The sequence below is a fragment of the Oncorhynchus kisutch genome, linkage group LG15 (assembly GCF_002021735.2).
Source record: "Oncorhynchus kisutch isolate 150728-3 linkage group LG15, Okis_V2, whole genome shotgun sequence".
Lineage (NCBI taxonomy): Eukaryota > Metazoa > Chordata > Actinopteri > Salmoniformes > Salmonidae > Oncorhynchus > Oncorhynchus kisutch.
The window spans coordinates 9,343,193-9,367,809 of record NC_034188.2 but is presented as its reverse complement, the minus strand read 5'-3'; the positions used below and the strand labels follow the sequence as shown (position 1 = coordinate 9,367,809).

At 42.9% G+C, this 24,617-nt stretch overlaps 1 protein-coding gene across 1 annotated transcript in view; it reads right to left on the bottom strand.

The window, feature by feature from the left end:
- The window catches only part of LOC109878039 (glycine receptor subunit alphaZ1-like), a 90,985-nt gene that overhangs the window by 11,160 nt on the left and 55,208 nt on the right, over window positions 1-24,617 (bottom strand). Inside the window, exons 7-10 of the mRNA XM_031789593.1 lie at window positions 22,415-22,497; window positions 21,731-21,868; window positions 9,170-9,384; window positions 4,803-4,949 (exon numbers count right to left, since the gene is read on the bottom strand). Of these exons, the coding sequence (XP_031645453.1) occupies window positions 4,803-4,949; window positions 9,170-9,384; window positions 21,731-21,868; window positions 22,415-22,497 (583 nt within the window). The remainder of the gene's footprint in view (window positions 1-4,802; window positions 4,950-9,169; window positions 9,385-21,730; window positions 21,869-22,414; window positions 22,498-24,617) is intronic.

Below are 24,617 nucleotides of genomic sequence, written 5' to 3'. Positions count from 1 at the left end.
GTATAGTGCACTACTTTTGACCAGAGCCCTATGGCACCTTATTCCCTGTATAGTGCACTACTTTTGACCAGAGCCCTATGGCACCTTATTCCCTGTATAGTGCACTACTTTTGACCAGAGCCCTATGGCACCCTATTCCCTGTATAGTGCACTACTTTTGACCAGAGCCCTATGGCACCTTATTCCCTGTATAGTGCACTACTTTTGACCAGAGCCCTATGGCACCTTATTCCCTGTATAGTGCACTACTTTTGACCAGAGCCCTATGGCACCTTATTCCCTGTATAGTGCACTACTTTTGACCAGAGCCCTATGGCACCTTATTCCCTGTATAGTGTACTACTTTTGACCAGAGCCCTATGGAACCCTAATCCCTGTATAGTGCACTACTTTTGACCAGAGCCCTATGGAACCCTAATCCCTGTATAGTGCACTACTATTGCCCAGAGCCCTATGGAACCCTAATCCCTGTATAGTGCACTACTATTGACCAGAGCCGTATGGTTGCCATTAGGAATGTGGCCAGCTTCTCGATTTACCTGAGACTGACTAGTGCTCCAGGGAACAGTTGACTAATCTACCCTCACTGAGTACATACCCTCCTTTCAGGGATTATGGATTAGAACAATAATACTGAGGATTTATTTTCTGCTTTTTTACTCTCTTTTGAATGACTGAATGGATTCACATTCCCTGGACGTAGTCTGTGGCTGTAGCCTCCTGCCTGCCTGTCTGCCAGGTCAGCGCATGGAATGAGAAGGAGTTTATGGAATATTTATGTCTAACTCCTTCTAGGGTTTTCTGTGTTTTCTCTCTTTTCCCTCCTCCTCCACCTCCTCCTCCTCCTCCTCCTCCACCTCCTCCTCCTCCTCCTCCTCCTCCTCCACCACCTCATCCTCCTCCACCTCATCCTCCTCCTCCACCACCTCATCCTCCTCCACCTCCTCCTCCTCCTCCTCCTCCTCTACTTCCTTCTCCTCCTCCTCCACCTCCTCCTCCTCCTCCTCCTCCTCTACTTCCTTCTCCTCCTCCTCCACCTCCTCCTCCTCCTCCTCCTCTACTTCCTTCTCCTCCTCCTCCTCCTTCTCCTCGTCCACCTCCTCAGACTTCTTCTATAATCCCCCCCTCAAGGCTGACAGGTTTACTTCTTATGAAATCACACGGTCTTGGATGTAATCAATTAATCCGGACACATAAAATGTATTGATTAAATGGTAAGAATAATAACCATTTGAATTCCTCCATCTAGTTTCACCTCAGAGAAATTAGATGAATAATGCAGAGAAATAGTCCCCTAGCTGGATCAGAGTTTTAGGAAGAGATGGAGCAACATGCTCTGTGGTAGATAGATACTACTAAATGAGTTTTAGGAAGAGATGGGGCAACATGCTCTGTGGTAGATAGATACTACTAAATTAGTTTTAGGAAGAGATGGAGCAACATGCTCTGTGGTAGATAGATACTACTAAATTAGTTTTAGGAAGAGATGGAGCAACATGCTCTGTGGTAGATAGATACTACTAAATGAGTTTTAGGAAGAGATGGAGCAACATGCTCTGTGGTAGATAGATACTACTAAATGAGTTTAGGAAGAGATGGAGCAACATGCTCTGTGGTAGATAGATACTACTAAATGAGTTTAGGAAGAGATGGAGCAACATGCTCTGTGGTAGATAGATACTACTGAATTAGTTTTAGGAAGAGATGGAGCAACATGCTCTGTGGTAGATAGATACTACTAAATTAGTTTTAGGAAGAGATGGAGCAACATGCTCTGTGGTAGATAGATACTACTAAATGAGTTTTAGGAAGAGATGGACAACATGCTCTGTGGTAGATAGATACTACTGAATTCGTTTTAGGAAGAGATGGAGCAACATGATCTGTGGTAGATAGATACTACTAAATTAGTTTTAGGAAGAGATGGAGCAACATGCTCTGTGGTAGATAGATACTACTAAATTTGTTTTAGGAAGAGATGGAGCAACATGCTCTGTGGTAGATAGATACTGCTAAATTAGTTTTAGGAAGAGATGGGGCAACATGCTCTGTGGTAGATAGATACTACTAAATGAGTTTAGGAAGAGATGGAGCAACATGCTCTGTGGTAGATAGATATTACTAAATGAGTTTTAGGAAGAGATGGACAACATGCTCTGTGGTAGATCGATACTACTAAATGAGTTTTAGGAAGAGATGGAGCAACATGCTCTGTGGTAGATAGATACTACTAAATTAGTTTTAGGAAGAGATGGAGCAACATGCTCTGTGGTAGATAGATACTACTAAATTAGTTTTAGGAAGAGATGGAGCAACATGCTCTGTGGTAGATAGATACTACTAAATTAGTTTTAGGAAGAGATGGAGCAACATGCTCTGTGGTAGATAGATACTACTAAATTTGTTTTAGGAAGAGATGGAGCAACATGCTCTGTGGTAGATAGATACTGCTAAATTAGTTTTAGGAAGAGATGGGGCAACATGCTCTGTGGTAGATAGATACTACTAAATGAGTTTAGGAAGAGATGGAGCAACATGCTCTGTGGTAGATAGATATTACTAAATGAGTTTTAGGAAGAGATGGACAACATGCTCTGTGGTAGATCGATACTACTAAATGAGTTTTAGGAAGAGATGGAGCAACATGCTCTGTGGTAGATAGATACTACTAAATTAGTTTTAGGAAGAGATGGAGCAACATGCTCTGTGGTAGATAGATACTACTAAATTAGTTTTAGGAAGAGATGGACAACATGCTCTGTGGTAGATCGATACTACTAAATGAGTTTTAGGAAGAGATGGAGCAACATGCTCTGTGGTAGATAGATACTACTAAATTAGTTTTAGGAAGAGATGGAGCAACATGCTCTGTGGTAGATAGATACTACTAAATTAGTTTTAGGAAGAGATGGAGCAACATGCTCTGTGGTAGATAGATACTACTAAATTAGTTTTAGGAAGATATGGGGCAACATGCTCTGTGGTAGATAGATACTACTAAATTAGTTTTAGGAAGAGATGGAGCAACATGCTCTGTGGTAGATCGATACTACTAAATTAGTTTTAGGAAGATATGGGGCAACATGCTCTGTGGTAGATAGATACTACTAAATTAGTTTTAGGAAGAGATGGAGCAACATGCTCTGTGGTAGATAGATACTACTAAATTAGTTTTAGGAAGAGATGGAGCAACATGCTCTGTGGTAGATAGATACTACTAAATGAGTTTTAGGAAGAGATGGAGCAACATGCTCTGTGGTAGATATATACTACTAAATTAGTTTTAGGAAGATATGGGGCAACATGCTCTGTGGTAGATAGATACTACTAAATTAGTTTTAGGAAGAGATGGAGCAACATGCTCTGTGGTAGATAGATACTACTACATTAGTTTTAGGAAGAGATGGGGCAACATGCTCTGTGGTAGATAGATACTACTAAATTAGTTTTAGGAAGAGATGGAGCAACATGCTCTGTGGTAGATAGATACTACTAAATTAGTTTTAGGAAGAGATGGAGCAACATGCTCTGTGGTAGATAGATACTACTAAATTAGTTTTAGGAAGAGATGGAGCAACATGCTCTGTGGTAGATAGATACTACTAAATTAGTTTTAGGAAGAGATGGAGCAACATGCTCTGTGGTAGATAGATACTACTAAATTAGTTTTAGGAAGAGATGGAGCAACATGCTCTGTGGTAGATAGATACTACTAAATTAGTTTTAGGAAGAGATGGAGCAACATGCTCTGTGGTAGATAGATACTACTAAATTAGTTTTAGGAAGAGATGGAGCAACATGCTCTGTGGTAGATAGATACTACTAAATTAGTTTTAGGAAGAGATGGAGCAACATGCTCTGTGGTAGATAGATACTACTAAATTAGTTTTAGGAAGAGATGGAGCAACATGCTCTGTGGTAGATAGATATTACTAAAATGAGTCATACTTTGATAGCTGTATTTGATATTCAGTCATCAAGACATCAATATCACAAACACCATCAGATATACGACAGCGATGCAGTTTCAATAAAATAATCCGAGATCTTATTAAAAACACAGAGTGTAGCGATGGGGTATTCAATTTCAATCTACTTGTTCTATAGCCTGATCCCAGATCTGTTTGTGTTGTCTTGCCAACTGCTTTGGTCAATGTGCATAACAAACTAGGTATGACAACGACCACAGGAGTTTGATATACAGTAGAACAGATCTGGGACCAGGCTACTTGTTTAACTGACTTTGATACGAGGATAACAGGCACCACCCATTGGGAATTTTGTAATGCAGTGGCCTTTAAGGCCAACAGTTACAACCTGGTGTGCTCTTGGGCCTGTTAGATGATAGATTATGTCAGACTACGTTATTAAGGTATGTGGGAATAATTACATTGTTGTGGATCTAATACATACAGTAGCTCATTCTTCTGTTTGGGCTTTGTCCATGGGTGTGTCCCAAATGGCATGCTATTCCCTTTATAGTGCACTACTTTTAACCAGAGCCCTGGTTTTTAACCATGGTTAAAAAGTAATGCACTATATAGAGACTAGGGTGTCATTTGGGATGCATCCTAAGGGCTTTAAGGATTCTCAATACTCCACCAGCATTACATATGAACTGTTGTGTACTTGTAGAGAATATAAGAAACCAAAAAGCTATATATTGAACTGAGACTGGCTCTGGTCTGAGAGGAGGGGGCAGGAGATAAGAAGTGTTCCTGTGAAAAGTGTTTGTCTAGTCTATGATTAGATCATAAAAAGTGAATCCTAATAATATTTTTTTTTAAAAGCATTTAATTGACCTTCATGTGTCGCCTCCTTCTCCTGAAGCGCAGCAGTTCCTTGTGTTGCCGAGCGATGAAGTTCACAGCGGCGTACTCAAGCAGGGCCGAGAAGACAAACAGGAGGCACACAGCCATCCAGATGTCAATGGCTTTCACATACGACACCTGTGAGTGGGCAGGAGGACACGGTGGTAAGTAGGAGGACAACAACAATTAAAAACAAGAATAGGAACAACAAAAACAACAACAACACCAACACCAACAACACCAATACCACCAGCAACACAAACACCAACACCAACAACACCAACTCCACCAACAACACCAACAATACCAACAACAACACCAACAATACCAACAACACCAACATCACCAACAACAACAACAAGAACTCCACCAACAATACCAACAACATCACCATCACCAACACCAACAACACAAACAACTCCAACACCAACAATACCAACAACACCACCAACAACACCAACACAAACAACTCCAACACCAACAACAACAGAAGGTGACTTTTTAAACTGGATTCTGGAGACTATTCAATTGAAACAGACCTTGGTACCATCTATATATGTATCTGTATCTAATAATCCTGTGATGTCTGCTACAAAGACAACATTTACCTTCTAACTCTGAGAACTGTCCAGTACACAGTAGTCTGTATGGTCAGTTGGCTTGGCAGGACTCTGCTCTGCCTGGGCAGTGAGATAGAGTGAGGCATGGAAACCACATCTTTGACCTGAAAATGGGGCTAAAGCTAGACTGGGTTGGCTTGTCAGTTCTGCTGAAGCTCACTGTATTTGACAAGTCAGTGACCAAGTGGCCCTGGAATGCAGCTTAGGTGGCATTACAGAATGCATGGTTCACAAGACATTGTTCACATGATAAGAAGGCAGCAGCCCGAGACAGACAGAGGCAGACTACTGTTTTACTCTTTCCTGGTGTCGTTGGATTGTGGGATTTCTATTTCTCTACTCCAGATCAGATATTTTGATGTGTTTTTTTAGTTTTAGTTTTACAGCACTTAGATCACTTAAAGTGGTGAAATGTATTTATCTGCTGGACATTTTCTTCACCTATTCATATTGAAAGTAGAGCACTACAACACAAGGATAGAAAATAATGACAGCAAAAAAAGTGACTTTTCTGTGGTGGCTATTTGTTGAGTAATGACACAGTAAAGGGTGACTTTCAAAATGGCCCTCTATCCTCTCCTTCCCTCCCTGTCACCAATGCAGCACCAAGTCAGTGAGGCGTGGAAGAGGGAGAGCAGTCTGTGCTGTGTGCACCTACGCTCAGCTGTGCTGTATGATCATTATTGTGACAGCTGAACTGCATAGAAATCACGGTTCACTTGTTCAATTTTCCAGAGAACATGAATCACCTAATGTCAACAAGCAAAATGGGAGAATAATTTTCCAGGACATAATTATAAAATACTAGTCCCTCACGCAATGTCCCTCTTCCTTTTTAATCTGAAAATCCCTATAGCAAAAATAGTTTTCTTTAAAAAGGCATTTTTTTCCTTATGTTGAGTTAGTTTTACCATCTAGGACAATAGACAGTGTGGTTTGTAGTTCATCTAGGACAATAGACAGTGTGGTTTGTAGTTCATCTAGGACAATAGACAGTGTGGTTTGTAGTTCATCTAGGACAATAGACAGTGTGGTTTGTAGTTCATCTAGGACAATAGACAGTGTGGTTTGTAGTTCAACCAGGACAATAGACAGTGTGGTTTGTAGTTCAACCAGGACAATAGACAGTGTGGTTTGTAGTTCAACCAGGACAATAGACAGTGTGGTTTGTAGTTCAACCAGGACAATAGACAGTGTGGTTTGTAGTTCATCTAGGACAATAGACAGTGTGGTTTGTAGTTCATCTAGGACAATAGACAGTGTGGTTTGTAGTTCATCTAGGACAATAGACAGTGTGGTTTGTAGTTCAACCAGGACAATAGACAGTGTGGTTTGTAGTTCATCTAGGACAATAGACAGTGTGGTTTGTAGTTCATCTAGGACAATAGACAGTGTGGTTTGTAGTTCATCTAGGACAATAGACAGTGTGGTTTGTAGTTCATCTAGGACAATAGACAGTGTGGTTTGTAGTTCAACCAGGACAATAGACAGTGTGGTTTGTAGTTCATCTAGGACAATAGACAGTGTGGTTTGTAGTTCAACCAGGACAATAGACAGTGTGGTTTGTAGTTCATCTAGGACAATAGACAGTGTGGTTTGTAGTTCATCCAGGACAATAGACAGTGTGGTTTGTAGTTCATCTAGGACAATAGACAGTGTGGTTTGTAGTTCAACCAGGACAATAGACAGTGTGGTTTGTAGTTCATCTAGGACAATAGACAGTGTGGTTTGTAGTTCATCCAGGACAATAGACAGTGTGGTTTGTAGTTCATCTAGGACAATAGACAGTGTGGTTTGTAGTTCATCTAGGACAATAGACAGTGTGGTTTGTAGTTCATCTAGGATAATAGACAGTGTGGTTTGTAGTTCATCCAGGACAATAGACAGTGTGGTTTGTAGTTCATCTAGGACAATAGACAGTGTGGTTTGTTGTTCATCCAGGACAATAGACAGTGTGGTTTGTAGTTCATCCAGGACAATAGACAGTGTGGTTTGTTGTTCATCCAGGACAATAGACAGTGTGGTTTGTAGTTCATCCAGGACAATAGACAGTGTGGTTTGTAGTTCATCCAGGACAATAGACAGTGTGGTTTGTTGTTCATCCAGGACAATAGACAGTGTGGTTTGTAGTTCAACCAGGACAATAGACAGTGTGGTTTGTAGTTCATCCAGGACAATAGACAGTGTGGTTTGTTGTTCATCCAGGACAATAGACAGTGTGGTTTGTAGTTCATCCAGGACAATAGACAGTGTGGTTTGTAGTTCAACCAGGACAAGAGACAGTGTGGTTTGTAGTTCATCTAGGACAATAGACAGTGTGGTTTGTAGTTCATCTAGGACAATAGACAGTGTGGTTTGTAGTTCATCTAGGACAATAGACAGTGTGGTTTGTTGTTCATCCAGGACAATAGACAGTGTGGTTTGTAGTTCAACCAGGACAATAGACAGTGTGGTTTGTAGTTCAACCAGGACAATAGACAGTGTGGTTTGTAGTTCAACCAGGACAATAGACAGTGTGGTTTGTAGTTCAACCAGGACAATAGACAGTGTGGTTTGTAGTTCAACCAGGACAATAGACAGTGTGGTTTGTAGTTCATCTAGGACAATAGACAGTGTGGTTTGTTGTTCATCCAGGACAATAGACAGTGTGGTTTGTAGTTCATCTAGGACAATAGACAGTGTGGTTTGTAGTTCATCCAGGACAATAGACAGTGTGGTTTGTAGTTCAACCAGGACAATAGACAGTGTGGTTTGTAGTTCATCTAGGACAATAGACAGTGTGGTTTGTTGTTCATCCAGGACAATAGACAGTGTGGTTTGTAGTTCATCCAGGACACTAGACAGTGTGGTTTGTAGTTCATCCAGGACAATAGACAGTGTGGTTTGTAGTTCATCCAGGACAATAGACAGTGTGGTTTGTAGTTCATCCAGGACAATAGACAGTGTGGTTTGTAGTTCATCTAGGACAATAGACAGTGTGGTTTGTAGTTCATCTAGGCCTCTCTGCTCTGCCCATTATAAAGCAGACTGACTGCCTCTCTGCTCTGCCCATTGTGTGTGTGTGTGTGTGTGTGTGTGTAAGAGAGAGACGTGTGTGTGAGAGACGTGTGTTTTTGTGTATGCATGTGTATGTGTGTTCATGTCTGTATCTGACTGTGTGTGTGTGTTCATGTCTGTATCTGTGTGTGTGTGTGTTCATGTCTGTATCTGACTGTGTGCGTTCATGTCTGTATCTGACTGTGTGTGTGTGTTCATGTCTGTATCTGACTGTGTGTTTGTGTGTGTTTGTGTGTGTGTTCATGTCTGTATCTCTGTGTGTGTGTCAAAGACAGGTGCAGGTGTGCTGTGTTCCTCTTCCTCTCCTCACCTTGGGGAGGGAGGCTCGGGAGCAGGAGCTCTGGGTTAGGGAGTTTGTCTCACCTTGGGGAGGGAGGCTTGGGAGCAGGAGCTCTGGGTTAGGGAGTTTGTCTCACCTTGGGGAGGGAGGCTCAGGAGCAGGAGCTCTGGGTTAGGGAGTTTGTCTCACCTTGGGGAGGGAGGCTCAGGAGCAGGAGCTCTGGGTTAGGGAGTTTGTCTCACCTTGGAGATGAAGGCTTGGGAGCAGGAGCTCTAGGTTAGGGAGTTTGTCTCACCTTGGGGAGGGAGGCTCGGGAGCCGGAGCTCTGGGTTAGGGAGTTTGTCTCACCTTGGGGAGGGAGGCTCGGGAGCAGGAGCTCTGGGTTAGGGAGTTTGTCTCACCTTGGGGAGGGAGGCTCGGGAGCCGGAGCTCTGGGTGGTCATAGTGAGCACGGTGGTAATGCCCAGTCCCACTCTGGCAGGTGCAGCGTCCATGTTGATCCAGAAGGACACCCAGGACAAAATGACAATCAGAAGGCTGGGGATGTACATCTGAATCAGGTAATAGCCCATCTGCCTCTCCAGATGGAAACGAGCCTCGATACAAGTGAACTTTCCTGTTTTACAGAAGACACAGACAGAGGAGAAAGCAGGGGTTCAGTATTATACAGAGGACACAGACAGAGGAGAAAGCAGGGGTCATATAATAATATGATATATGGTATTATTACTACAATAGAGTCTATATACTATGATATAATATTATTACTACAGTAGAGTCTATATACAGTACTATGATATAATATTATTACTACAGTAGAGTCTATATACAGTACTATGATATAATATTATTACTACAGTAGAGTCTATATACAGTACTATTATATAATATTATTACTACAGTAGAGTCTATATACAGTACTATGATATAATATTATTACTACAATAGAGTCTATATACTATGATATATTATAATATTATTGCTACTATACAGTCTTTATAGTATTATATATTATAGTATTATTACTACAATACAGTCTATATACTATGATATAATATGATATGTTATAATAGTATTACTACAACATAGTCTATATACTATTATATAATATATATTATAGTATTATTACTACAATACAGTCTATATACTATTATATAATATATATTATAGTATTATTACTACAATACAGTCTATATACTATTATATAATATATATTATAGTATTATTACTACAATACTGTATATATACTATTATATATATATATATATATTATAGTATTATTACTACAATACAGTCTATATACTATTATATAATATATATTATAGTATTATTACTACAATACTGTATATATACTATGATATTATATATATATATATATATTATAGTATTATTGCTACAATACAGTCTATATACTATTATATAATATATATTATAGTATTATTACTACAATACTGTATATATACTATGATATTATATATATATATAAATATTATAGTATTATTGCTACAATACAGTCTATATACTATTATATAATATATATTATAGTATTATTACTACAATACTGTATATATACTATGATATTATATATATATATATATTATAGTATTATTACTACAATACAGGCTATACTATGATATATTATATATTACAATATTATTACTACAATACAGTCTATACTAATGATATAATATATATTATAGTATTATTACTACAATACAGGCTATACTATGATATATTATATATTACAATATTATTACTACAATACAGTCTATACTAATGATATAATATATATTATAGTATTATTACTACAATACAGTCTATACTATGATAAAATATATTTTACAATAATATTACTACAATACAGTCAATATGCTATGATATGATATATTATAATAGTATTATCTAATCTTTCTCTGCTGTTGTTGCTGTGTTATGGATCTACTGTTATCATTACTGATGTACTGTAACGCATCATCCAATCTTTCTGTTCTGCATGTCTCAAGAACACAAAGAAGAAAGTCAACTGCAGGCAATGAAATGGATAGCCTCAGTGCTGAATTATCCTCCTATTTCCCTGCAGTGTTGGAAGAGACTGAGGCAGAGCCCTGGAGAGAACATCAGTTTGACAGAGTGGCTGTAGGTAAAGTACCCCCTACGTTCAAATGTAACACACCACCTCAGCTGACAGGCGTTATGTTGTGGTTGAACCCACTACAGCTGACAGGCGTTATGTTGTGGTTGAACCCACTACAGCTGACAGACGTTCTGTTGTGGTTGAACCCACTACAGCTGACAGGTGTTCTGTTGTGGTTGAACCCACTACAGCTGACAGACGTTCTGTTGTGGTTGAACCCACTACAGCTGACAGGCGTTATGTTGTGGTTGAACCCACTACAGCTGACAGGCGTTATGTTGTGGTTGAACCCACTACAGCTGACAGGTGTTCTGTTGTGGTTAAACCCACTACAGCTGACAGGTATTCTGTTGTGGTTAAACCCACTACAGCTGACAGGTGTTCTGTTGTGGTTGAACCCACTACAGCTGACAGGCGTTATGTTGTGGTTGAACCCACTACAGCTGACAGGTGTTCTGTTGTGGTTAAACCCACTACAGCTGACAGGTGTTCTGTTGTGGTTAAACCCACTACAGCTGACAGGCGTTATGTTGTGGTTAAACCCACTACAGCTGACAGGTGTTCTGTTGTGGTTAAACCCACTACAGCTGACAGGTGTTCTGTTGTGGTTGAACCCACTACAGCTGACAGGCGTTATGTTGTGGTTGAACCCACTACAGCTGACAGGTGTTCTGTTGTGGTTGAACCCACTACAGCTGACAGGTGTTCTGTTGTGGTTGAACCCACTACAGCTGACAGGTGTTCTGTTGTGGTTAAACCCACTACAGCTGACAGGCGTTATGTTGTGGTTGAACCCACTACAGCTGACAGGCGTTATGTTGTGGTTGAACCCACTACAGCTGACAGACGTTCTGTTGTGGTTGAACCCACTACAGCTGACAGACATTCTGTTGTGGTTGAACCCACTACAGCTGACAGGTGTTCTGTTTTGGTTAAACCCACTACAGCTGACAGGCATATGTCGTGGTTGAACCCACTACAGCTGACAGGTGTTCTGTTGTGGTTGAACCCACTACAGCTGACAGGTGTTCTGTTGTGGTTGAACCCACAACAGCCAACAGTTGTTATGTTGTGGTTGAACCCACTTCAGCTGACAGGCGTTATGTTGTGGTTGAACCCACTACAGCTGACAGGTGTTCTGTTGTGGTTGAACCCACTACAGCTGACAGGTGTTCTGTTGTGGTTGAACCCACTACAGCTGACAGGTGTTCTGTTGTGGTTAAACCCACTACAGCTGACAGGCGTTATGTTGTGGTTGAACCCACTACAGCTGACAGGCGTTATGTTGTGGTTGAACCCACTACAGCTGACAGACGTTCTGTTGTGGTTGAACCCACTACAACTGACAGACATTCTGTTGTGGTTGAACCCACTACAGCTGACAGGTGTTCTGTTGTGGTTAAACCCACTACAGCTGACAGGCATATGTCGTGGTTGAACCCACTACAGCTGACAGGTGTTCTGTTGTGGTTGAACCCACTACAGTTGACATGCATTATGTTGTGGTTGAACCCACTACAGTTGACATGCATTATGTTGTGGTTGAACCCACAACAGCCAACAGTTGTTATGTTGTGGTTGAACCCACTACAGTTGACATGTATTATGTTGTGGTTGAACCCACTACAGTTGACATGCATTATGTTGTGGTTGAAACCACTACAGTTGACATGCATTATGTTGTGGTTGAACCCACTACAGTTGACATGCATTATGTTGTGGTTGAACCCACAACAGCCAACAGTTGTTATGTTGTGGTTGAACCCATCTACTTCCCTGACCACAGCTGCGTAGCAAACACCACAACGGACGGTAAGGATTCCTCCAAAACAGCACCCTATTCCCTATATAGTACAGGGTCTTATAGGGCACTAGGGTGCCATTTTGGACATCAGCCCAGAACATAAGCTAAAAGAGGGCATTATAAACTCATGATAGGTATCCTCTTTCTTTTTCATGCTGACTGTGTGATGTGAGCACCAGGTGTGTCTTGTCTGTCAAAGTGGCTTCGATGCTCAGATCGCTGACAAGTCATTAACTCAGCTTATAGTCATTGAAGACTGTCTTTGTCTTGAAGACTTTTAATTCAATTAGAGTTGAACCCTAGTGTATTGTTTTGGATGTGGACAGAGGGAGTCATGGAGGGGAGGCCACAGCGTCATTGAAATGGATTTATAGCTGTGATACACTTCAGGGCTTTTGCATCTGATAAGATATGGTCTCGCGATGATAGTGGGGTGTATTTGACAGACAGAAAGAAAGAAAGAAAGAAAGAGAGAGAGAGAGAGACAGACAGACAGACAGACAGACAGACAGACAGACAGACAGACAGACAGACAGACAGACAGACAGACAGACAGACAGACAGACAGACAGACAGACAGACAGACAGACACAGACAGACAGAGACAGACAGAGATGATATTTACAGATCGAAAACAAATTAGGTTGACAATATTACAGCTAGTGTAGCGAGAGCGAAACTGCAATGCACCAGCGACAATGATTAGTGTTGCATGTAGTTTCTGGACCAACCTACATGGACTAGGGAAAGGGGGGAAGGGGACATTACATGTGGTCTGAACCAATCTACATGGACTAGGGAAAGGGGGGAAGGGACATTACATGTGGTCTGAACCAATCTACATGGACTAGGGAAAGGGGGGAAGGGGACATTACATGTGGTCTGAACCAATCTACATGGACTAGGGAAAGGGGGGAAGGGGACATTACATGTGGTCTGAACCAATCTACATGGACTAGGGAAAGGGGGGAAGGGACATTACATGTGGTCTGAACCAATCTACATGGACTAGGGAAAGGGGGGGAAGGGGACATTACATGTGGTCTGAACCAATCTACATGGACTAGGGAAAGGGGGGAAGGGGACATTACATGTGGTCTGAACCAATCTACATGGACTAGGGAAAGGGGGGAAGGGACATTACATGTGGTCTGAACCAATCTACATGGACTAGGGAAAGGGGGGAAGGGGACATTACATGTGGTCTGAACCAATCTACATGGACTAGGGAAAGGGGGGAAGGGATATAAACAGAAGTATGAATGCTGAAGGAAGGATGCAGTGGGGCCGAGGAATCGTCTCTCCTCAAATCACTAGATTGCTGCTAGTAAACTTGAGACAAATGTGAAGTTTGTGCTTGATTGAGGAGCAGATAATCACGTACACACGGTGCAGCATGGCTGGTGAATAATATTGGATTTGATTTATTTCACCTTTATTTAACTGGGCAAGTCAGTTAAGAACAAATTATTATTTACAATGACGGCCTACCAAAAGGCCTCGTGCGGGACGGGGGCTGGGATTAAAAATAAAAATATAGGACAAAACACACATCACGACCAGAGAGACACCACAACATTACATAAAGAGAGACCTAAGACAACAGCATAGCATGGCAGCAACACATGACAACAACATGGTAACATGAACACAGGTACAAAACCAACTGAGGAACAAAATGAAGGGACCTATACAGAGGAAGAAATGAGGTCCAGGTGTGAATCATAATGATGAGTGCCAGGTGTCCATAATGATGGATGCCAAGTGTCCGTAATGATGGATGCCAGGTGCATGTAATGATGGATGCCAGGTGCACGTAATGAGGATTCCCAAGACTGGTGCTTAGTATTCCGGCAACGTCGCACGCCAGAAGGGAGGAGCAGACATGACATGACCCCCCTCTGATGCACGGCCGCAGGACGTGGACAACTAGGTGGACGACCTCGGGATGAGGAGCGGGTCGTTCCGGGAAATCACAGAAGATGTTGAGATCCAGAATGTTCTCCACCGGAACCCAACACTGCTCCTCAGACCCCTTGCAGTCCACCAGATACTGGAGCTGACCCCCACGGCACCGAGAGTCCAGCAGAGATCTGAAAGCATACTCCGGACTGCCCTCGATGTCCAGGGGTGTTGGTGTTGTGTCGTGGGGGACAGCATTAGCTAGGGGACCAGGAACCACCGGCCTGAGAAGGGAGACATGAAATGAGGGTGAGATATGGTAGTGACTGGGCAGTTGTAACCAATACGTCACCTCGTTGACCCTCTGGAGAACCTTGAATGGCCCCACAAACCGGGGGCTTAGTTTCTTGGTAGAAAGCCAGACACGATCCCCAGTGTGGAACACAGGGGTCTCACTGCAGTGGCGGTCTGCCTGTTCTTTTTGACAATGGACAGCATAACGGGTGACATCCTGCGCCAATGTGGGCCACCAGTATTTCTCAGCGACGGAATAGATGGTGCGAGAAATACCTGGATGTCCAGCAACGACAGCTGTGTGTGCCCAGGTCAGTAGCCGATCCCTTATCCCTGTGGGAACATAGGTGCGCCCAAGAGGACAGTTCAGGGCTCCCTCTCTTGAGCGTGGTGGATCTCCACATCTATGTCCCAGACCACAGGAGCTACGACTCGGGAGGATGGGTTATAGGCTCACAGGACAGGGCCCTCTCCTGAAATCATAGAGGCGGGACAAGGCATCGGTCTTGGTGTTCTTTGATCCTGGGTGATAGGTTAGCGTGAAGTTAAACCTTGTGATGAAAAAGTCCCACCTTGCATGCCGTGGGTTCAGCCTCCTCGCTGTCCAAATGTACTCCAGGTTCCTGTGGTCGCAGAGGATGACGAATTGTTTCTTGGCGCCCTACAGCCAGTGTCTCCACTCTTCTAATGCCAACTTCACCCGCCAGGAGCTCTCGATCGCCGACTTCGTTACTTTCTACAGGGGACATTTTCTTAGAATAAAACGCACGGGTTCCCCTGTCATTGAGACAAAATTGCCCCCGCGCCTACCTTGGAAGCATCCACCACCACCACAAAGGATATCGTGGGATCTGGATGTTTCAGCAATGGGTCCAGCAGCCTCATCGGCCTCATCGGCTGCTGGACCCCACACCAACCTACGGGGGCCTCCCTTAAGGAGAGAAGTGAGAGGAGTGGCAACAAAGCTGAAATTCCTGATGAAACGACGGTAGAAGTTGACAAACCCCAAAAACCGTTGTAACCCTTTAATGGTGGTTGGGACTGGCCATGACCTGAATGCGTCTACCTTCTTGTCGATTGTAGGCACTCTGCAGGTCCAGTTTGGTGCAGAACCGGGCCCCGTGGAGCTGCTCGATGGCATATGGCACCAACGGGAGGGGGTACCAATACTTCTTGGTAACTTCATTGAGTCCTCTGTAATCAATGCAAGGGTGTAATCCTCCATCCTTCTTGGCCACGAAGAAGAAACCAGCCAATGCAGGAGAAGGGGATGTGCGGATGAACCCCTGCCTACTGAATGTAATCCTCCATGGCCTGGGTCTCAGCCACTGACAGAGGGTAGATGTGTCTGCGTGGAGGTGTTGCATCAGCAAGCAGGTCGATGGCCACAGTCCCAGGGGCGATGAGGAGGGAGACAGGTGGCCCGGGTCTTGGAGAATACCTCCATCAGATCGTGGTATACCTCCGGGATGTTATGCTGAGGGGCTAACAAAGGCCTCTCAAATGATGTGGAACCACAGGGAACAGGGAAGCAGGCTCTCCGGCATTTAGGTGACCAGTCTGTGATTCTCATCCTAGACCATGAAATGGTGGGGTTATGGCGTTGAAGCCAAGGGAGGCAGAGGATGATCTTGTGAACAGGTGTACTGGTGATGAAGAAGGGGATATTTTCCTGATGATTGGACTCCACGGTGAGGGTGAGCGGTTGAGTGATGTGTGTAATGGTTCCGGATCCTGATGGCCGATAATCGAGACCTTGCACCGGAAAAGTAGAGGAGAGCGGGTATGAAGTAATATTGAGAGAGGGAGGCAAGGGTCTGATCCATAAGAAATCCATAAAATTCCCTCCTTGACCACAGTACATACAGAGCCCCAGTTGTATCCATCTGCGGCACGCCGCCGCAGGGAGGTGTGTGACCCCTACCTCCATGGTTCAGGCTCTGATTCCGAGTATTCGCCGAAGGAGGGAGAGAAGCGATGAAGATGCCGACGCTCCCGGAGAAGGTTATCCATCTACTTCAAGAAGCAAACCTCTTCTTGAAGTAGATGCTCTCTCTCTGCCCTCCGGGGGATGATCAAAGATACATTTAAAACAGAGCCATAAAACCCTCATATGAATTTAGCTCCTCCACTTCTCTCTCTCAGACAGCCGTAGCCCATTCCAATGCCCACCCAGTCAGCAGAGAAATAACCGTGGAACCTTAAACAGCTCGGTGGTGGGGGCTCCCATCTGGTGTGTAAAATAAAGGGAGCACTGAAGTAGGAAGCCACGTCATTTGGATGGGGTACCGTCATATTTCTCTGGGAGGGATAAATGGTCAGGTGTGAATCATAATGATGAGTGCCAGCTGTGCGTAATGATGAGTGCCAGGTGTGCGTAATGATGAGTGCCAGGTGTGCGTAATGATGAGTGCCAGCTGTGCGTAATGATGAGTGCCAGCTGTGCGTAATGATGAGTGCCAGCTCTGCGTAATGATGAGTGCCAGCTGTGCGTAATGATGAGTGCCAGAACCGGTGGTTAGTACTCCAGCGACGTCGCACAACGGAGGGGAGGAGCAGGAGTAGACGTGACAGCGGAAACCAGATTGCATACCAGAGAGAATACTATAGACATCAAGAAAGCTAATCGGTTGATTATTTACACGTTTTTTCCAACAATTTTGATAAATAGGGCAAAATAGAAATTGGCCTATAACAAGTTAGGATCAGCTTGATCTCCCCCTTGAAATAAAAGGTTGCTGCCTTCCAACCAATGGGAACTTCCCCAGAGAGGAGAGACAGGTTAAAAAGGTCAGAGATGAGCTTGGTGATGATAGGGGCAGCAACCTTAAAGAAAAAAGGGTCTAAACCATCTGAACCAGATGTTTTTTTGGGGTCAAGTTTCAGGAGCTCCTTTAGCACCTCGGACTCAGTGACCGTCTGCAGAGAGAAACTTTGTAGTGTGGCAGGAGAAAAAGAGTGAGGAGCATCGGGGATAGTTGTATTAGTAGGGGTGGGAGATGAGGAAATGTTGGGCGGGCAATGAGTCATGGCTGAGTCGAAAAGGAATCCTGACTTAATGAAGTGGTGATTAAAGAGCTCAGCCATGTGCTTCTTGTCAGTAACAACCACATGATCAACATTAAGGGACATGGGCAGCTGTGACGAGGAGGGTTTAAACGCTTTCCAGAACTTCTTGGGGTTAGACCCACAGAGAGAGAACTGCTCCTTAAAGTAAATAACTTTGGCCTTCTGGATAGCCTGAGTGCACTTACATGTATTTCTCATTTGTCTGAACGAGAACCAGTCAGCCTGAGTATGCGTGTGCCGAGCCTTAGGCCAAATTGAGTTGTTGAGGTGGAGTAACTCTGCCAGATCACGGTCGAACCAGGGGCTGAACCTGTTTTTAATTCTCATTTTCTTTATGGGGGCGTGTTTATTAACAATAACACTGAAAAAAGAAGGTCCAAGGTCCCTTTTACAGTTGCCAGGTCATGAAGGAAGGTTTGCTCATTAAAGTTTTTTAGCAAGTGTCTATGACAAATCAGGACAGATAATAGGCCACAGTCAGGACAGAGGGGGAGGGGGAGAAGGGGAAGTGGGGTGGGGGGCTTGGGGAGAGAGAGAGGGAGGGAGGGGTTTGAGAGAAAAAAAGGGAGATGGGACAGAGAGAGAGGGTGATAGACAGAGAGAGGAGAGTGAGTGAGTGAGAGAGAGAGAGAGAGAGAGAGAGAGTGTGTGTGTGTGTATGTTCAGTGTGTGTGTGTTCAGTGTGTGTGTGTTCAATTTGTGTGTGTGTGTGTTCAGTGTGTCTGTGTTCAATGTGTGCGTGCGTGTGCGTGTGTGTGTGTGTGTGTGTGTGTGAGTGTGTTTGTGTGTGTGTGTGTTTGTGGAAGGAGGGGATTTAGCATGCCATCAAGCATGTCAAGGCTGTCTATGTCTGAGAGAACAGGATTCTAGAGGTAGGAGACAGACACCATCCATCAGCTGGCCTGTCATTTCAAGATGTCACCCTCTCCTGAGCGATGGTATGATATTTAAAATAATCAAGATTTTAATGGCACCAGATATCAATTTAATCCAATGTCAACAACACAACAAACAAAATCCTCAGAAAAAAATAAATCACAAAATCACATCAAATCAAATCACATCAAATCATATCAAATCATATCAAAGAATATACAATCATATCATATCATATCAAATCACATCAAATCATATCAAAGAATATACAATCATATCATATCATATCAAATCAAGTAATATACAATCATATCATATCAAATTATATACAATCAAATCATATATTATCAAATCATATCTTTATTTGATCCTTTGTTGTTTTCCTCACTCTCTATTCTATTTTAGATTATTCTAGACTGGCCATCAGTCTCTGTTTAGATTCCATCTAGACTGGCCATCGGTCTCTGTTTAGATTCCATCTAGACTGGCCATCAGTCTCTGTTTAGATTCCATCTAGACTGGCCTTCAGTCTCTGTTTAGATTCCATCTAGACTGGCCTTCAGTCTCTGTTTAGATTCCATCTAGACTGGCCATCAGTCTCTGTTTAGATTCCATCTAGACTGGCCATCAGTCTCTGTTTAGATTCCATCTAGACTGGCCATCAGTCTCTGTTTAGATTCCATCTAGACTGGCCTTCAGTCTCTGTTTAGATTCCATCTAGACTGGCCATCAGTCTCTGTTTAGATTCCATCTAGACTGGCCATCGGTCTCTGTTTAGATTCCATCTAGACTGGCCATCAGTCTCTGTTTAGATTCCATCTAGACTGGCCATCGGTCTCTGTTTAGATTCCATCTAGACTGGCCTTCAGTCTCTGTTTAGATTCCATCTAGACTGGCCTTCAGTCTCTGTTTAGATTCCATCTAGACTGGCCTTCAGTCTCTGTTTAGATTCCATCTAGACTGGCCATCAGTCTCTGTTTAGATTCCATCTAGACTGGCCTTCAGTCTCTGTTTAGATTCCATCTAGACTGGCCTTCAGTCTCTGTTTAGATTCCATCTAGACTGGCATTCAGTCTCTGTTTAGATTCCATCTAGACTGGCCATCAGTCTCTGTTTAGATTCCATCTAGACTGGCCTTTAGTCTCTGTTTAGATTCCATCTAGACTGGCCATCAGTCTCTGTTTAGATTCCATCTAGACTGGCCTTCAGTCTCTGTTTAGATTCCCTTCTAGACTGGCCTTTAGTCTCTGTTTAGATTCCATCTAGACTGGCCATCAGTCTCTGTTTAGATTCCATCTAGACTGGCCTTCAGTCTCTGTTTAGATTCCATCTAGACTGGCCATCAGTCTCTGTTTAGATTCCATCTAGACTGGCCATCAGTCTCTGTTTAGATTCCATCTAGACTGGCCTTCAGTCTCTGTTTAGATTCCATCTAGACTGGCCATCAGTCTCTGTTTAGATTCCATCTAGACTGGCCATCAGTCTCTGTTTAGATTCCATCTAGACTGGCCTTCAGTCTCTGTTTAGATTCCATCTAGACTGGCCATCGGTCTCTGTTTAGATTCCATCTAGACTGGCCATCAGTCTCTGTTTAGATTCCATCTAGACTGGCCTTCAGTCTCTGTTTAGATTCCATCTAGACTGGAATTCAGTCTCTGTTTAGATTCCATCTAGACTGGAATTCAGTCTCTGTTTAGATTCCATCTAGACTGGCCTCCAGTCTCTGTTTAGATTCCATCTAGACTGGCCTTTAGTCTCTGTTTAGATTCCATCTAGACTGGCCTTCAGTCTCTGTTTAGATTCCATCTAGACTGGCCTTTAGTCTCTGTTTAGAGTCCATCTAGACTGGCCTTCAGTCTCTGTTTAGATTCCATCTAGACTGGAATTCAGTCTCTGTTTAGATTCCATCTAGACTGGCCTCCAGTCTCTGTTTAGATTCCATCTAGACTGGCCTTTAGTCTCTGTTTAGATTCCATCTAGACTGGCCTTCAGTCTCTGTTTAGATTCCATCTAGACTGGCCTTTAGTCTCTGTTTAGATTCCATCTAGACTGGCCTTCAGTCTCTGTTTAGATTCCATCTAGACTGGAATTCAGTCTCTGTTTAGATTCCATCTAGACTGGCCTACAGTCTCTGTTTAGATTCCATCTAGACTGGAATTCAGTCTCTGTTTAGATTCCATCTAGACTGGCCTCCAGTCTCTCTTTAGATTCCATCTAGACTGGCCTCCAGACACTGTTTAGATTCCATCTAGACTGGCCTCCAGTCTCTGTTTAGATTCCATCTAGACTGGCCTCCAGTCTCTGTTTAGATTCCATCTAGACTGGCCTTTAGTCTCTGTTTAGATTATTGTAGACTGGAAGTCAGTCTCTGTTTAGATTCCATCTAGACTGGCCTTCAGTCTATGTTCAGATTCCATCTAGACTGGCCTTCAGTCTCTATTTAGATTCCATCTAGACTGGCCTCCAGTCTCTGTTTAGATTCCATCTAGACCGCTCTTCAGTCTCTGTTTAGATTCCATCTAGACTGGCCTCCAGTCTCTGTTTAGATTCCATCTAGACCGCCCTTCAGTCTCTGTTGCATCTGGAGTGTAACAATGTGAGATTGATGAGGTTGAGTGGCCAGATGGTTTTCAGTGAATAAAGGGGCCATTTTGGGACAAAGCTCTGATTGGTTTCGGTCCTTCCCCCCCCTTCTTTCTCCCACTCTGTGTTCCAGCGTTATGTGTCCTAACAACGCACCCTGTAATGTCTATGTTACGTTGTTCACAGACATTCAACAAAAGACCTACATAGAGCAAGAGAGTTTAGCTCAATGTACAAACCCCCTTAAAAAAGAGCATATGAGGAAGAGTTAGCCAGAGAGGTGATGAGAGACAAACCTACCTGTGTTGTAGTGCTTGGTACAGTATCGCAGGTCTTTCTCCTCTTTCAGTATAAACTGAGGTAACGTCAGCCCGTCTGCGACCTGCACGGCTCCCTTCTCATCCCACTCAAATATGAGATCATTCATCGTATAGCCGACTGGATGGGAGCAGTTTGAAACAAGATCATTATTACCACAGTATTACTACAGTCTTACTACCACAGTATCACAGTACATTCAAGCTGTTTGTAAGAGAGAAAACAAATATTATTGACAATGTGGTATGATGAAGGTTTAAATGCCTTGATCAACCAACTCTACCGTAGCTCCACAGTGTTCATATAGAAGCAATACATGTTGTTTTCATTCTTCACACCTGAGAACAATGAGTCAAGAAAAAAGAAAAATCCATAATTTCCAAAGAGAAGAGGTGGGGAGGGAGGGACAAGCCGGTGTTGGCTGGTTAGAGCAGGTTGGAGGAGGTTGGTCCCCCCTGACTCCCTCCCTGTCCCTTCCCTGTATCTGCACTCTGCTGCTGGAGGGGCCTGTGTAAATCACTGGGCCTTTCATCATACTGTCCTCCAGACCAGAGACACATCCATCACACTAACACAAAATAAATACTTTCCCTCTACCCTACCTGTGTGTGTGTGTGTGTGTGTGTGTGTGATAACTGTGTTCCTAAAGGATAATGGAATACTCACAACTCTCCAGCTGCATGATACAGGTCTGTACGTCCATTGGGAAGTTCTTCAAGTCCATGGGACAGGCCAGGACCAGTGTTATTCTGGTCACATAGAATAGAACACAACAGAACAAAACAGAACAGCACAAAACAGGAAAGAGCAGAACAGACAGGCCAGGATCAGCGTTATTTTGTTAACAAGTTTACATAGAATAGAATGGAATAGAATAGAATGGAATGGAGTAGAATGGAATACAATAAAATACAATGGAATAAAAAGTAATGAAATTGAATAGAATAGAATGGAATGGGATAGAATGGAATAGCATATAATGAAATGGAATACAATGGTATGGAATACAATGGAATACAATAGAATATAATGGAATAGAAAGTAATGGAATGTAATAGAATAGAATGGAATAGCAAATAGTGAAATATAATAGAATGGAATGGAATAGAATGGAATGGAACTGAATATAATAGAATATAATGGAATGAAGTAGAATTGAATGGAGTAGAATTGAATGGAAGACTAGAATGGAATAGAATGGAATGAATGGAATATAATTGAATGGAATAGAATGGAATGGAATTAAGTATAATCTAATGGAATAGAATTGAATGGAAAAATGGAATAGAATAGCATATAATGGAATAGAATATATATATATTTTTAAATATAATAGAATGGAATAGAATAGAATGGAAGAATGGAAATTAATAGAATATAATGAATGGAATAGACAGGGTAACATATTGTTCTAAACCACTAGCACAGCCTTACAGGAGGAGAAGCAGGGTAACATATTGTTATAAACCACTAGCACAGCCTTACAGGAGGAGAAGCAGGGTAACATATTGTTATAAACCACTAGCACAGCCTTGCAGGAGGAGAAGCAGGGTAACATATTGTTATAAACCACTAGCACAGCCTTACAGGAGGAGAAGCAGGGTAACATATTGTTCTAAACCACTAGCACAGCCTTGCAGGAGGAGAAGCAGGGTAACATATTGTTATAAACCACTAGCACAGCCTTACAGGAGGAGAAGCAGGGTAACATATTGTTATAAACCACTAGCACAGCCTTACAGGAGGAGAAGCAGGGTAACATATTGTTATAAACCACTAGCACAGCCTTACAGGAGGAGAAGCAGGGTAACATATTGTTCTAAACCACTAGCACAGCCTTACAGGAGGAGAAGCAGGGTAACATATTGTTCTAAACCACTAGCACAGCCTTACAGGAGGAGAAGCAGGGTAACATATTGTTCTAAACCACTAGCACAGCCTTGCAGGAGGAGAAGCAGGGTAACATATTGTTCTAAACCACTAGCACAGCCTTACAGGAGGAGAAGCAGGGTAACATATTGTTCTAAACCACTAGCACAGCCTTGCAGGAGGAGAAGCAGGGTAACATATTGTTATAAACCACTAGCACAGCCTTACAGGAGGAGAAGCAGGGTAACATATTGTTATAAACCACTAGCACAGCCTTACAGGAGGAGAAGCAGGGTAACATATTGTTATAAACCACTAGCACAGCCTTACAGGAGGAGAAGCAGGGTAACATATTGTTCTAAACCACTAGCACAGCCTTACAGGAGGAGAAGCAGGGTAACATATTGTTCTAAACCACTAGCACAGCCTTACAGGAGGAGAAGCAGGGTAACATATTGTTCTAAACCACTAGCACAGCCTTGCAGGAGGAGAAGCAGGGTAACATATTGTTCTAAACCACTAGCACAGCCTTACAGGAGGAGAAGCAGGGTAACATATTGTTATAAACCACTAGCACAGCCTTACAGGAGGAGAAGCAGGGTAACATATTGTTCTAAACCACTAGCACAGCCTTGCAGGAGGAGAAGCAGGGTAACATATTGTTATAAACCACTAGCACAGCCTTACAGGAGGAGAAGCAGGGTAACATATTGTTATAAACCACTAGCACAGCCTTGCAGGAGGAGAAGCAGGGTAACATATTGTTATAAACCACTAGCACAGCCTTGCAGGAGGAGAAGCAGGGTAACATATTGTTATAAACCACTAGCACAGCATTACAGGAGGAGAAGCAGGGTAACATATTGTTATAACTGCGGCTATATTTCCTGTCATGATGCCTTGTAATCTAAAAGGTTACAATACACATCTCAGGCATTCTTCCCCTCATGCCAAACACCTTCCTGCTTGCCGTGCACGTGAACCTCATCCCCAAACACCT